Below are 14,818 nucleotides of genomic sequence, written 5' to 3'. Positions count from 1 at the left end.
AGAGTATCAAAAAGGGCCATGGATCACTAGTAAAAGACAGAAAATGGAGACTATGGTACACACGTAGTCCGTAACTTCTTAAAACAACAATGTATAAGTGAGACTGACAAAAAGATACACTAATGTAGAAAAAACAAACAACAAACAGACCTTTGGACGCGAGCCATCCATCTCTTACAAATTGAGCCCAGCCGTTCCGCAGAAACACCAAACTCCTTGAGGGACCTAAATGACATACTAACAATTCACACTTCAGTTCTTGTTTTTATGAAATCCCACTCCACACTCAGTATGAATTTTTTTTTTTTCCTGGAGGCTGTCAATGCATTCGAATGATGATGACATATAAACTGATAAAAACACCACAAACAAAAGCCTCTACACCAAAAAAAGGGGTGAGTGCCCCCCTCCCACCAGCGCCGACAGCTACACGAAAACAGCACTGCAGAGCTCTAAACCTCCAAGAATCGCTGGTTAGCAGACAGAGATTTTGCAGTGCATCTCCTCCTCAGGCGCTTTGGCGATGGTACAGAGAGTAACCTACAGCTTCTTCACCACAGCAGGGGAACAATCACATATTGTTCCCCCATGCTGGAGAACACTATTCACCGTTCCTCTATAGCACAATGGGCCAAGTCAGAGGGATGCTTTGGAACACATCGAAGGCTACGTCTGCTAAGGCCACAGCACTGGTGTGTGAAACCATTTATCCAGTTTTGCCAGTGACACTGCGACGCCATTTTGCTGAGGGCCCTTTGATGAAATCTCGCTGTAAAAACGCTGCAAACCTCACTTGAAAAACTGGATTTGTGTCACAGCACACAAAAACACGAAGGCTCAAAATACTCCCTTTAACATTCATTCAACTCCTGAGCCTCCTGTAGCTGTGGATTGTCTCTTCAGTTTAGGACAGTGTTAGAGAGAATGTAACTGCAATAATACATTCTTTGGTTTTGCCATCTACTCAAACCAAAAATAACTGCAAAAAACACAAAAATATCTGTCATACATTTATACTACTCCATGAAATTGAGCAATTCCTGTCATAAAAATCATTGATTGGTTTACTTCACAGAACTATATACCGTACAGCGAACAAGTACACAGACAAGCACTGTCATACTAAGAGCTGTGTGGACCACGAGAGTTAAAACTGGAGGACAGGGAAAACAGAAGCAACAGACATGATATTTAAAAAGGAAATTATTGCTCCTGGACAAGAAATATTCCGGCCTTTCATCTAACTCTCAGCAAGAAACTGAAGAAGCGATTCCTTTACAGGCATGGTAATTAGCTATAACTAGCCCTGCTAGCTTAGCCAACCTAAAGGTGACAGCTGCCTACAAGGATCAGTGTCTGCCAGTAGCATGTCAGTTTTAAGTGTCACTTGCTGATATAAACTAGTATCTATCAGTGGAACTGGAGTATCAAGCCGTTTAAGCAGCATATAATTATGTCAATACAGAAATGGCATTATGCCAATGCAAAGGTGCTGTCAATAGTTTCTACAGGAGTGAGTTTAAAGTAAAACTCAATGGGCTCAGTGAGGTCAGAGTAACCCCTACACTGTTCAGTAAAGACATGTTGCTGTTGGTACTTTTTCAATGTATTTAAGATTTAACTTCCACAAATTCATTTTCATTCACCTCAGACATACACAAAATGTTGGCACATTATTGATAAGGGTACTGACTCAAAAATACTACAACTGATTCTGTCAATACTCCCCCTACTGTTCCCTACACCACCTGACTCAGTGCTCACAGACAGAAGTGATGAAGTCTTTTGCTGAGCTTCCACAAACAGCCCTGTGATGTGGCAGCTCATTGCGCTCCAAGACGCCCTGCAGCAGCTGACGAGTCATTTGGAGCCAGAGCCACGACAGTTGCATGCTTACTGCTGCACCACCCATAAAAACAGGTGATTTATCTGGACCATGTGTCCTGTTGGTGAGCTCTGACCGTGCAAGTATGCCAGCGACACCTTTACTGTGCCCATAATAGAAAGCCAGCCAATTGGCCTGCTAATGTACATAATTTTGAAAGCTCAGCATTGTGCATTTGGACGATACTCGTCCTTAAACCTCCAGGGGTCACACGGACAACACGTCACATGATTTTGTTTTGTCACTACTGCTGATGGAAAACAATTTCTTCACACTGCCTGCTATTTGTGGTCACTTACATTTTTTAAGAATCCCTTCTCTCACTGTAGTTTTAGAATTAATATTTGGTGCTTGAAATGTCAATTTAACAATCACAATGTTGCTTTGATTATGATTTCGATCAGAAATAATCTTGTTAGGGCAACGCTGAACATAATGCTGAGTGGCTTCCTGTTTTGAGTAATAGACTAAAACTTGCTTCTTTGCCCGTTTAGGCAACCACTGCTGTCATGCTTTATTGGGGATTTTTAAAAAAAGCCAAGGTTCACACAGACAGACGTAATGCTTCTGAGAAAAGAGGAAAAATATGTGAACTGAAACAGCTGTTTGCTAGTAATACCCTCAAAAAAAAAAACATTAGATGTTTCTTCTTTCAGGAAACCAGTGGCCTCATAAGCTGATTCAACAGGACACAGAATGCCTCTAATGCCTTGGTAATATCTTGACATCTGTCAAGTAGAACATAAAGGCTCTCTCTTCCAACTCCATCTATTTTCTCCACTACTACACAAAGAGGCAGAATATTTTTTGACAGGTTGAATAAGGTTTCACAAGCTTGGAATAAAAATATCCTCATGACAGGCTTGAAGTTAAAAACTGGCCACTGAAAACAGGAGCAGGATTTACAGAACATTTGCTGTAGGACCCATGACCAAAAAACACTCAAGATACGCGGCCCAGGTTAGGAAAAACAAATGACAACTAAGAATCGATGTCGCTTGCGGCCAGAAACTGGAGGACAATGTGTTATTTGATTTCCGTACCAAGTGGTCGGCCCTAATCAGCAAACTGTGATTCTGATGAGAAGTTATTAAGATATTTTCCTCCTGGCGTTAACTCCAGCTCAGCTCAATATGGCTTGATTTCATTGTTACATTTCCCCTGATGAAGACAGACATGTTCAATCAGCCTCTGAATGGGCTGCATGTTAACAGACGGCCAGCATCTGATGACAAGGCCCGCCCCATTAGCCCCATAATCACACCAAGTGTCCCTGGTGATTATGGATGACGTTGCCAAAGTAAAGCTTGTGTGAACGAACAGTGAAACAACCGACGAAATAAACCGTGCTCACACCTCTGTCAGCGTAAGATGGAGCATGAATCTAAATCTTCAGGTGGAGCTCACAGAACAGGCAGCAGCTTTGCTGTAAGAGACATTTGCCCACTAAAAGCAGCAATTACTCTTGATTACTGTGTGCTTACTGCATTGACTTACTCATTCACCTATTATCCTAACCTGTGATAGGCCACGTAACATCTCTAATACAAAACCTTAATGAACATGTAACTTTTTGCTTCACTTTATGTATTACATTCCACAAATTCCTCTATGGTTGTGTCCAAAATCCCTCATTTGCTAATTCCTATAAAGACAACCTCAGTAGGTTACACCAAAGTGAGCAGTGAAATGAGACTTCAGACACTTTTTAAATGTCATCATCTTGTGTCATCACTGGCGTGGAGTCAAAAAATGGGGCTTTCCACTGATGACAGAAGAGGATTGCACTCAATGACAAGAAATTCATTTATTTACAAAAGAAAACCTTTCTGACTGTCTGGCCTTCATCAGTGTCACAATCACTCCCCTTTCAATATTTTTTTCTTTAACACATATAAATTGATAACTAACCGTATATAAGTGGATGGTGGAATCACTGAAGAGATCCCACATTTTTCTGTGTCCAGCTAGTTCCTACCTTCTTTTCTGGTCCAATGCTGGATGCTCATTGACTGTCATGTATGCGATGTGTATGCGAGCATGTTTGCCTTGCCATGTGCAATGCTAATTTCCTTGACAGGAATCAACTATGTGTTTTTTATTTTAAAATGCAGCTACACTGCATTCACACCTACGGGAAATAATATACTATACTACATTTAGGCGAAGGGTGGCGTCTGGGTGGAGCATGCAGGAAGCAGAATAGAAACGTCTTCAACATGCCCACTCGCTCGCTGTGAATTCTCCGTACAATGACCTGCTCTATTCACACACGGGCTCAATCTGACATTATATAGACTTTATACTGGGGAGCTGGCAGGGTCATGTCCATTTAATGTCCAGTTCTCCTGATTCAGACATTTGTGATCACACATGCAGCTTCCCCAGGTAATGTCTAGAAAAGTTCAGGGTTGCAGTGCATGTGTGAAAGCAGCTATTGTGACACTGATGATGGCCAGATGAACGAAAACACTGTCTTTTGTAAGTGATTTCTTGTCACTGATCCCGTTGTCATCATTAATTATTATAAGGATAACACACCAATTCTTCTGAGTACAGTGGGAAGTCTACATGTAAATTGTCAGATGTATAAAATCAGACATTTTACACTGTGGGACAGTCAGCAAGAAAATGATGTACATGCCATGGATAGTACATTTTTTGTTTTCATTATTTATTAATCTACAGGTTATTTTCTTGATTAATTGCTTGGCCTGTAAAATGTAATTAGTAAAAAAAAATTCCTTTTATAGTTTCCCATAGCTGGAGGTGATGCGTTCAAATGGCTTGTTTTACTGGACGATCACAAAAAATTAAAAGAAAATGCATCAAATTCTCAAATTTGAGAAGCTGGAACCAGGGAATATTTCACTAAAAATTGGCATTTACTAAAACGATTTGTCAATTATCAAAGAAGTTGTAGTTTAATTTTATGTCAAATGAATAATAAATTAATTGTTGCAATTCTAACTTTTGTTTCATTTTTAGGGAGATAAAATTCACATTCACCATTCGACACTTGCATAAAATAGGACAATAAATATAATGCACTATATATTAATTAATGAGTAAGTTCACACACAGCCGATACCTGCAATGCACAGACGCTTTCTGCTCCACAAAAGCATCAATTCAGAATTGGTTCTCTAGTTATCACATCCTCTAAATCCAATCCATTACTGCTTCTTTTGACTTGACACTGAAGAAGTGCTTTTTTCAGCCAATCAGCTGATTCCACTTCATGTGGACTGCAGGCACAGAGCATAAACTCACAAGCATACCGACCTAGACAGTGAATAATCTTGAAAACATTATGCTAATTGATACACAATTTCAGAATCACGAGTTCAGTTCATTTTGCTGCTTCAACATACTGCTAGTGTAGACTTTGGTTAATGTCTAAACAGCCAGGCAGTACTGACAATTTTTTATGGACATGGTGGGTGAATCTTGTCTTATGTAACACTGCCCCACAATATCTTTTGTTTGCAAAGTTTGCAGAAGAATTTGCTCAACCTTCGATCACACCACCCCACACTGGAGATAGGGGACTTGATTATGAGCTTTCCAAGGCTATGTGCATGTAGCTCCAGGACAGCCAGTCTTGTAATTATTGATGCGCCATGCTAGCAGCAGGAGCAGAGAAACAGGTGACAGGCTAGATCAGAGCCCTCCTGCTCTTGGCCGTAACATCTGGCTGCAAGGCACTCTCCCACCACCGCCCTCACAGCAAAGGAAGAGAACAGAACAGCTGGCCTGAGCAGCCCCAGACCCTGTGCCAAGATCCTACACTTCGCACAGATCAACAGCTCCCTGGCCACAACAAAAAGGATCACTGTGACGCTTAGCTTACTGACATAGCACTATGGCTGTGTTGACTGCCAAAGGATCACGTTTAAGCCCTGATAGTCACTCTCACTGTCAACAATCAGAGGGATAAATCAATCAAATATAGCTGGGGCAAGATGTAATCACTACCTCACTGCCGGCAAGTATTACAGATGAGATATTCTTCAAAAAATACTCTTCAAAAGTGTAAAATAATATTTGAAAAATGGGAATTTTTGGCAGTTTCTATTTCAAGGCTACAATTAAGCATCAAAACAGCTGGCTGCAGCTAATCACAGTTCAAGCTATGACTAATCAATTAATTGATTAGCCAATTGTAAAAACTAATTTGCAACTAATTTTATAAAAAAATTAAATGTCTCTTTTTTTTCAAGCAAAAAGGCCTGACATTTGACTGTCAGAATTTGCAGCTTTTTTTGTTTTATATTACAGTAGATTTGGATTGTTCAAATAAAACAAGATATTTAACCAAGTCATCTTGTGACCTCAGATATTGAAAGGGGCAATTTTCACAGTTTTCTGATGCTTCACAGACCAAACAATTCATCAAGAAAATTAGATTTATGAAAATAATGGTTTGTTGGCCCTGATCATAGTAGAATAAGATGAATGGTAAAGCATCTGAAAGCACAGCTCAAGAATTGACCTTGCAGCCATTCATACAAACCCCACTGACCTAATTTAATGAAAAGAACAGAGAAAATGCTTTTAAGAATCACTCTTACAAGAGACCAGGCAGACTACTACATGAAAAGGCAGGGCCCGTTTTGTTACAATATAAAGATTGCATTCCTGAAAGTACAAACATTTAAATTTTAAACAGTCCTGTAAAAGCATGCTGTGGTTTTGATCATGTTTTTGTCAAACGGGATTAGCTGAAGTTATGACGAGGACAGGAGCTATTATATGGACCCCTGTGCTTGGTCTTTTTCTCCCTTGTTTACATGCCCTGTCACAAGATTTCCATTAATGGCTCAATAATGTAGGAAACCACGTGTTTAGTGCCGTTAAGTAAGCACTCTACATTCAACATGGAGGGGGGCACCAGTGTCTGAGAGCTACAGCTAGCGATACGAGCTAGCTCGGCAGCTAGCAGACACAGCCCGTGTGCCGCCTACCAACAAGGTCCACTCAAGCTGTTGAGTTTAAGCCAATAACACAGACAACAAGCAGATATTAAGTCGGCAACATAATGTATTATTAGCAAACTTTAGGTCAACTTAATGCGGTTAACTCTACTCAAGGCACTTCCCTATCCACCCGTTCATTATTGACCGATTTAACACCTACCGTTTGCAGAACACACGACCACGTAAACTTGTCCACTTCTAAATAACTAACTAAAGCGCCACACAATGAGGCGGTGCTGTGTTAGAGCAGCACAAAAGACACCCCAGACTGTTGTTTTAGACGCTAATCGATGCTGTTTTTTGGAGCTGATACCGAAACGTGTGATCTCCGGAAGCACATGTCACTTGACTATTGTAGCGCCGAGCAAACTGCGTTTTCCTCCAGTCACTGAGAGTAAGACGTGTTAGCTCAGAAGGTGTGGGCTCGGTCGTAGTTAGGAGTGGTGTTATATTTACTTAACCGACTTCTGTTGTGGTTACACTCGTTATGATCGAAGTTGGTCAAACTACTTCAACTCCAGGTGAGCGTACCGTGTCATTAGCAACGTTAGCATCCCAGTTGCCAGTTAAGCTAACGTTAGCCAACTCCCAACTCGCCCCGAACTGTCTCTATGTTTTTTTTGTTTCTCTCTCTACAAGCACTCACAAATGTTTAGCTTGGCAAAGACAACGCAACACAAATCGATAGTTGGATTACTTACATTGTGTCACTCGAAGTCATTAACCGACTTTCCGTCAGAGGGTGGAAATCTAGGTTGAACGCCGAAGTCATGCTCAAAACACCGTCTATCTAACAATGAGAAGCGACGTCCGCTCACTCACAAGAGGCTCAACTCCTGCGAGACGGCGAGAAGACGAAGCAGAACAGGTGCAGGGAGGGGGCGTCTTCTTCAAAACTGCATGAGAGAGCGAGGGAGAGAGAGAGAGAGAGGGGGCACCGGTATCCGCCTTATTCCTTCCTCCTAATTTCTCTATCGTTCCCGACTGAAATAATTTCAGGCAAGCCGCTGTCACACTGCACACCGAGCTGCAGCAAACCAGAGGCGTGGCCTCTTCAACAAAAGTCTGAAACCATGCTGCCTACTGCTGCTGCTGCTGCTGCTGCTCAGCAAGCCTCACTGTGCTTCTACCCCGATGTTAAATTATTGTAATGGCCCTATTGGGACGAGTACACGGTGCTCTATAGAGAGTTTACTGACCTATTTGTAGATTATGATGTTTTATCTGCTGTGGCATCACCATAATATCCCTGTAATGACTCCTACAGCATTTTCAGAAAGAAAAAATTCACATTAGAAGAATCAGATCCTGTCAAGCCTCACTGTGAAGGGAGGCTAGTCTGTGGATGAGTCAGGGATCTAATGATCCTTATTAGAGAGACATTTATAGTGTTTAAATATAGTACCCAGGTCATTACCATCATGATTAATAGTGCTGCTCCTGTTTCCATACTTTCCATTGGAATCTAAATTAGGCACCTGGCCTTCTTTATTGGGTTAGTCAAATAAATAAGATCATTTGCAGCTTGTTCATTGCCTTGTATTGTGGATAGGTGAATAAATCAGTTCAAAACAAAAGTAAGATTGTTAAAATCCAGTTTTTCTGGCTGTCTTCACTCTTGCTTTCCCCCAAGGTCATAGGTCATGTTCCCTTTTGTGCTGGGCTGTTGTTCCCCTGGGGGAGGGGGAGCCTATCTTCTTTTGTTGTGCTGGACTTGCAGGGCGAGGCCTCTACACTTGGGGGAAAGGTAGGAGGGGTCGTTGTCAAGTACTGTTTGCCTTAGTAGAGAGGAAGGGTGGGGGGGCCCAGCCTAATTATCAAACCATTCATTATTGCTCCAGCAGCTGCACAATCCAAAAATATTATTCATAGCGAGTGTTAAGAAACATCCCATTTATGAAATCAGACTTAATCCTTGTATCCATAGCAATTTCAAGGCAACCTGGCATCAGGGCAGAGCATGCTCTATTAAATGGTGCCTAAAAGAGGTTTGTATGCATAATGTAATATGTGACCTATTTTGTCATACATGCAGACAAGCCCACTTTGCAACATGCATTACCATTATGCTTGAGGGCCTGCTATAAAAAGGTAGGTTAAACATCTCTGGAGAATCAGGTTTCATTAAGATGGAGGAAAAATACAATAATGTCATCCCATCTGCAGCATCCACATATTTCCTTTGACTCAATTAGATCTCAGGGGATCTTGTTGAATAGATTTGTTATAAAAGAAGCAGGATTCTTGTAAAGAGCAGCCCTGTTTTTCTCTTGTGGGTGTACAATACATACAATACACAGTACAGTTTTCTGTGCGGTACATAATGCCATCATAACAGTTTATTTCTACCATCTGGCATGCATCTCCTTGGCTTTTCTTTAGGGATGTGTATTGGAGTGGATTCCAGAGGCCAATGCCTAGTTGCTGGCACCTTCTAATACTGGCCTCCTGTTCTTAATCTGAGATTATTACTACTGTAATCCTATCATAATCCTCCACACGTACCATGCTTTTGTTGTTTACATCAAATGTTTTCCCCCCATGCAGTGAAACTGAAGTCCCAAGGGTCAGTCATTGCTGTCCAGCATTTAAATTTGCACCCTTTCATGACAAACTGCACAAATAAAATTAGCCCAGCTTCAAACAAAAATTGGCCACATTGTGTCTTTTCAAATACGTCATCTTGAATTTGAAGGCACACTTTTTCTAAGCTCTGCCTTTCCTGAAAGTAATGGCGACCAACTGAAAATGGAGAGATGGAACTTCATCAGCTCTCTAGAGGAAATCCACTGTGTCGAGATATTCTAAGCACATATGATAAAACCATTTTATCAATGTCCAGTTTCCCTAAATTTATGCAAATTCCACAATGGATAGAAATATTTCTTCTTGTTCTTTTAAAGATAATTGGTATTTTTTGTTGTGTTTTAATGAGGAAGTACAGGAGGGCCCTGGATGGTTTCAGTAGATATTTAGTCACACAGCTTTGTGTTTTTCAGTCAACTGTGCAATTCAGAGGGAAACACCTGCATCACTAACACATTCATTATTTATAGTTTATGCAAGTGTCTGAGCCCTTGTGGAACTTTGAATAGAAGAGGAATGGAAATTTAATGATATGACAATGCAAAGCTATTGATCTTCCTATTCCAATTACATTATAACCATTTAAAAGTAAAGCAGTACTTCCTGAGTGAATTAATTTTATGTTGTGAAGATGGGATTAATTTAATCAGCCAAATTTATGAGATTCAAATAAATAGTTTCTGGGTTCCTGGAAAAAAAAAATATGTAGGGACACCAGGAGAACACACTGCGCACAGTCACAATCACAGCAGGAAGAACGCCTCAACTGGAAACAATACATCCTATGACAATATCCAGCCTAGACAAAGAGGCAGTCCAAATACGGGCTGCTCCACAAAAGCTAGCCCAGATTTGAATGAGGGGCCAACCCCAACGTACCTCATAGGCAGGTCTTCATTCCTGACAGAGATCCCGGCCGCAGAGGGGGGACAGCGCATGCTGTTGGCATACAAACTCTGCACCAGGGCCAGCTCAGAAGAGTGTTCCAACATCGGTGCTCTGGAAAAATCCACCCGGTGTAATGGACACTTTCTTCTCTTTCCCTCTTTCCTCTATGTGTTTCTCTCCCTTCTCTGTCTCCCGCCCACTCCTTCTCCTCGGTTTAGTGCAGCAGAGCGGCGCCCACCCCCTTTGCTGACTGGCGTGGCTGAAATAATCCTCTCTGACAGCTCATCATGCGCTAATGCATTGTGCTGCCTGCGGCAGCCCAGTTTGCAGGCTGTAAAGCTGTGGCCACAGTAGCACTCCTGCACTAATTGACACCCATATTAGGAAAACTTCAGGAAATTGGACATGGATGATTTATTCCCACTGTCAGATTGGGGAAAAATAGAAGAAGCGACGACAAAGTTGCCACAAGAGCTCATCCACAAGTCCTGATTTCGTGGCATGCCTCTGTGGATGTTGGCATGTATCTGAATCAGTACAGTGCTCCAAATAAAGGCCAAGGCCAGGCATAGTCCTGGAAACAGATTATTAAACCTGGTATCCTCATAACTGTGCCCATTGCCCATTATATAATGTTCATAATTCATTAAACATTCTGCTCATCTCTCAACACCTGTACATACTGCAGGTAAACATTATAACCATTCTCTGCTCAGCTCCTGTGACTTGGCTGATAACAAACCAGTGGGTGGCAGGTAGAGAGCTTTTCTTGACAGCCTCATGTCATTATTATTCTGGAGTAGATAGGGATACAGATAGCCTGCCAGAACATAAGCAAACATTACAGTCAGAATGGATACTTGTTAAATAAAGACACAGTACAGTACTGTCATTATTATTCACCATCAGGCTGCAGTCAATCAATGCTGGGACTGAAATGCCTGCAGTTGATTTAACTGCCAGTGACTATGGTACAGGCCCACCTGTGGTCCTACCTGTAGTACTTCAGTGCATAATGTACATATACTCTTGTACTTCTGTGTAATTCTGCAGAAAGATGTGGGGTAGGAAGTGGTTCTCCACATTACAACTGAATTACTGGAAACGGTTGCCAGGAATCAGCAGGATTCAGAGTGAAGAGACTGAACAGCAGAGTTTTATCAAGAGATGCCTGGCATGTCAATTTGCATGGGACAAAGCTCATTTGCCTCTGTTTTGAGCCTCATAGTTTGGAATATGACGAAGGCAAAGCAGCTGCTGAACACCGGTGAACTTATAATGAATCCTGTCATAACTGACACGCTTAAAGCATGTTTTGCTATCATTATGCCATCTGATTAAATTTGTCACAATATTCTTTGCACAAGACCCAGGAGAAATCAAATCTAGGTCTCATCCTCCCATAGGTGTTGTGTCCCTTTAGCGTAACTTGACATTAAGTAGGAAAGTCATCTGAAACAAGGTCATGTCATTGTGTGCTGGTATCAGTATAGTTGAGAAAATCAGCATGAAGGGGCTCCACTTCCTCTGATCATGGCACAAACCCTCCTCATTTTCAGCCCCGCTCTTTCTGCTGACATGAATATTTTAAACACCGATGTTGAAATCCAGTTCTGTATGATGTGTTGCTGCTTAGTATGTCTGTCAGTGCCACGAGCGTCATGTAGAGCACAGACTAACTGAAGGTCTTTCTTCCTGCTCTGATCCACCAACATGTAGAAGCACTAAAAAGGCACAGTATGATAACACTGCGTGCAGTAATGGTTTACAGTTGAAACCAACATGAAATCGGTACAGGAATGCTGGAAGAAATACATGTATAATGCAGTGAAATTCTGAAAGCTGGAAGTGAATGCAGCAAAGATTCGTTGCTTTTACATCCACATCCTGTTCACATCTACAGTGAAAGGAAAAAGGGCTGTAAGCAGATCTTAGCGCATGCTGCAGCTGAAAAATAAAAGCACTCATGCTCGTCGTGTAATAAGTCAACTAACATAACATATTTACAGCACTGCAGGTGGTCTCATGATGAGTGAAAGCAGCCATCAGCTTTCCCTTTTTACCACTTGTCGGGTCCCTTGGGACTGAACAAATTCTGTCTGTGTTTTTGTAGGTTAAAAGTGAAACTGTTACGGCTCGGTGCACATTGTGCTCTGTAGCGTGTACTAATGCTAAGCACTGTTTGCATGAGTTTTCACGTTGAAGAAGTAAAACTAATTTGGCACTTGAATTTGAAACATTATCACCTGTTTATATATAAGTAAGCAGCATGTGTTGAATTATAGCAGCATCATATCCTGTTTAAAAGGCACTGTAGATTCAAGTGAAATATTTTTACATCATAAGAAATCAAGATTTCATCTTTTTTATGTCCGACATGCCAGAGCTCTATCTTTACTGCCACTGCGCAGTTAAATTTATGATCCAACAGATGCTATCAACAAGCTTTGACTGTACGAGACCTGACACCAGCATGTGTGATTGAAGAGGGAGGGCGAGGGCCCCCACAGCCACGAGTGGAGCATGTTTGCATTAGACACCTCAGTAGAGGATACTGCAGTGGAGCTCCGACCTTTTTGACAGTTTAATTCATACAATTATCATCTTTTTCCACAAGAGGACCTTTTCCTTAAAAACCCAACTTATTTCCAAAATAATTTGTCACTGAAGTGCTTTACTGCAGATTTTATTTACTGTATTTCCCTCTCTAATACTGTGAACTGACTGTTCATGATGGTTTGCATGAGTGGATGCATCTCATATGATAAAAAGCTACACCACATTGAAATGTCAGCTTATTTTGCATGGACAGAAGTACTTTTACTTCCCCTTGTCGCTGGCCAGACATCTTTTTTTCCACTTCCTCTTTAATTTAGTGTTATTGGAAGACACTGAGCAGATTACCATTAAAGGCTATATATGTATGACATACACTCAGAAAGAGAGAGGTGGAGTAAAAGGAGCATTTCACAAGTTTCAAAAGTGAATGAGTCAGGTTAAGCATGCATATCTAATCAAAGAGAGCATGAGGATTAATCCTATTTATTACTGAACTATGACTGTACTCACCAAATAAGGGCATTGAACAAATCAGTGATTGGGCATGCCACAGTTCCCTTAATAAAAAATAGGATAAATGAAATATTAGATTTTGGTGCCCAAGTAGATTGAAAGTCATCCCAGTGAAGCCCTGGGCTCAGATCTACATTTTAACATCAATCAAGACAAGAAAATATCACAGTCAGTCTATTACCACCTTACAAACACAGAAGTGGAGAGTTGATAAAACTAGTCCATGGCTTTAACCCTAGTAAGATGAACTTTAATGGGCTTCTCTCAGGCTTTACTAAGAGCTGACAGCTGCAGCTCATTCAGTTCACCACTGCTCTGCCAAAGAATTGATTTTAAAGCACTGCTTGTTTATAAATCGTTAAATTCTTTTGCACCAAAATACATTTCTGATGTGGCTACAATATCAACCAACTAGACTTCTGAGGTCAGCCACCACTAGTTCAGTATGTGAAGTTACAGATGAGTGGTAATAAAACCTTCTGCTATACATGTGAAAGGTAAGTACTCATCCTGGAACAAGTTAGATCAAACATGCAATACCTGCGTCATAAAAGTAGTCCACTGATAACTGGGAGGAAACATGTTTTACTATGTCACAGTCAATTCTTTTCAATGGAGATCTGAGTCTTAATAGCTTCTGAGGGGCTGTAAATCATATTTATAGTCCCAGCCACCTATAGGTTCCCTCATGAAGGGCAACACGTCTCAAGCTGGTTTCACTTCAAGGCATGCTGGCAAGATAAGGAATCCACGTGCATCAACTAAGAGGCACCTGTTACATTTCTGACATTCATAATGTGGTGAAACACGTTTTTGTGAGCCTGCTGTGCTGTCTCAACATGTCAGACGCAGCATGCCACAGTGACGGTGCATGAAGAATGACACCGTGTGGTTGTTCAGGGAAGGGCAAAAACAGCTGCTGCAAATGGTTGAGGGGACATTTTTAGAAACGTTGAAACATTCAATCAGTTCCTCAAAATCCACTATCAATGTTTTAGATAAGACAACCCTGTGAAATGTGGCTGTCAGGCACTGTCCCACATGTCTTATGTGGGTGTAGTGTAGAATGAAAAGTCAGCAGAATAGCCTCAAATCTAGGCTAATGCATTGCACAGATGCAAGGACGGATCCTGAACTTGATCTGTAACCAACTGCACTCAGCTATGAAAATTCAACTGATGACAAATTATTTTATCATCAAGTCTGAAATGAGCAGGAAGAAAATTCAACATCTGCAACTCAGTTTGTTAAAATATTTCCAATCTATTTTTGTAAAGCAAATGCAAACAACAAGCTACTGGAAAAAAAAAAAAGGGCAGTGAATGTAGAGACGTCTGTCAGGGTTGAAAATAAAATTAGGATGCACAAAAGAGGTCGACATAAAATTTAAGTACAATTTTGATGTTAA

At 41.1% G+C, this 14,818-nt stretch overlaps 1 protein-coding gene across 7 annotated transcripts in view; it reads right to left on the bottom strand.

The window, feature by feature from the left end:
* LOC130175948 (CUGBP Elav-like family member 2) overlaps nt 1-10,594 on the bottom strand; it is a 30,749-nt gene extending 20,155 nt beyond the window's left edge. For 2 of the 7 annotated variants that reach the window (XM_056386667.1, XM_056386666.1), the window contains exon 1: nt 10,330-10,593. In XM_056386667.1, coding sequence (XP_056242642.1) covers nt 10,330-10,442 — 113 coding nt within the window. In that variant the 5' untranslated portion in view covers nt 10,443-10,593. Of the gene's footprint in view, nt 1-150; nt 422-7,024; nt 7,167-7,565; nt 7,929-10,329 lie in introns of those variants that run through there. The other 5 variants (XM_056386668.1, XM_056386671.1, XM_056386670.1 and 2 more) reach the window with 5 other exon arrangements.
* Nucleotides 10,595-14,818: the final 4,224 nt, after the last annotated feature.

Source organism: Seriola aureovittata, chromosome 10 (assembly GCF_021018895.1).
Source record: "Seriola aureovittata isolate HTS-2021-v1 ecotype China chromosome 10, ASM2101889v1, whole genome shotgun sequence".
Classification (NCBI taxonomy): domain Eukaryota; kingdom Metazoa; phylum Chordata; class Actinopteri; order Carangiformes; family Carangidae; genus Seriola; species Seriola aureovittata.
The sequence above is the reverse complement of the archived record's forward strand: the minus strand, read 5'-3'. Positions and strand labels throughout refer to the sequence as shown.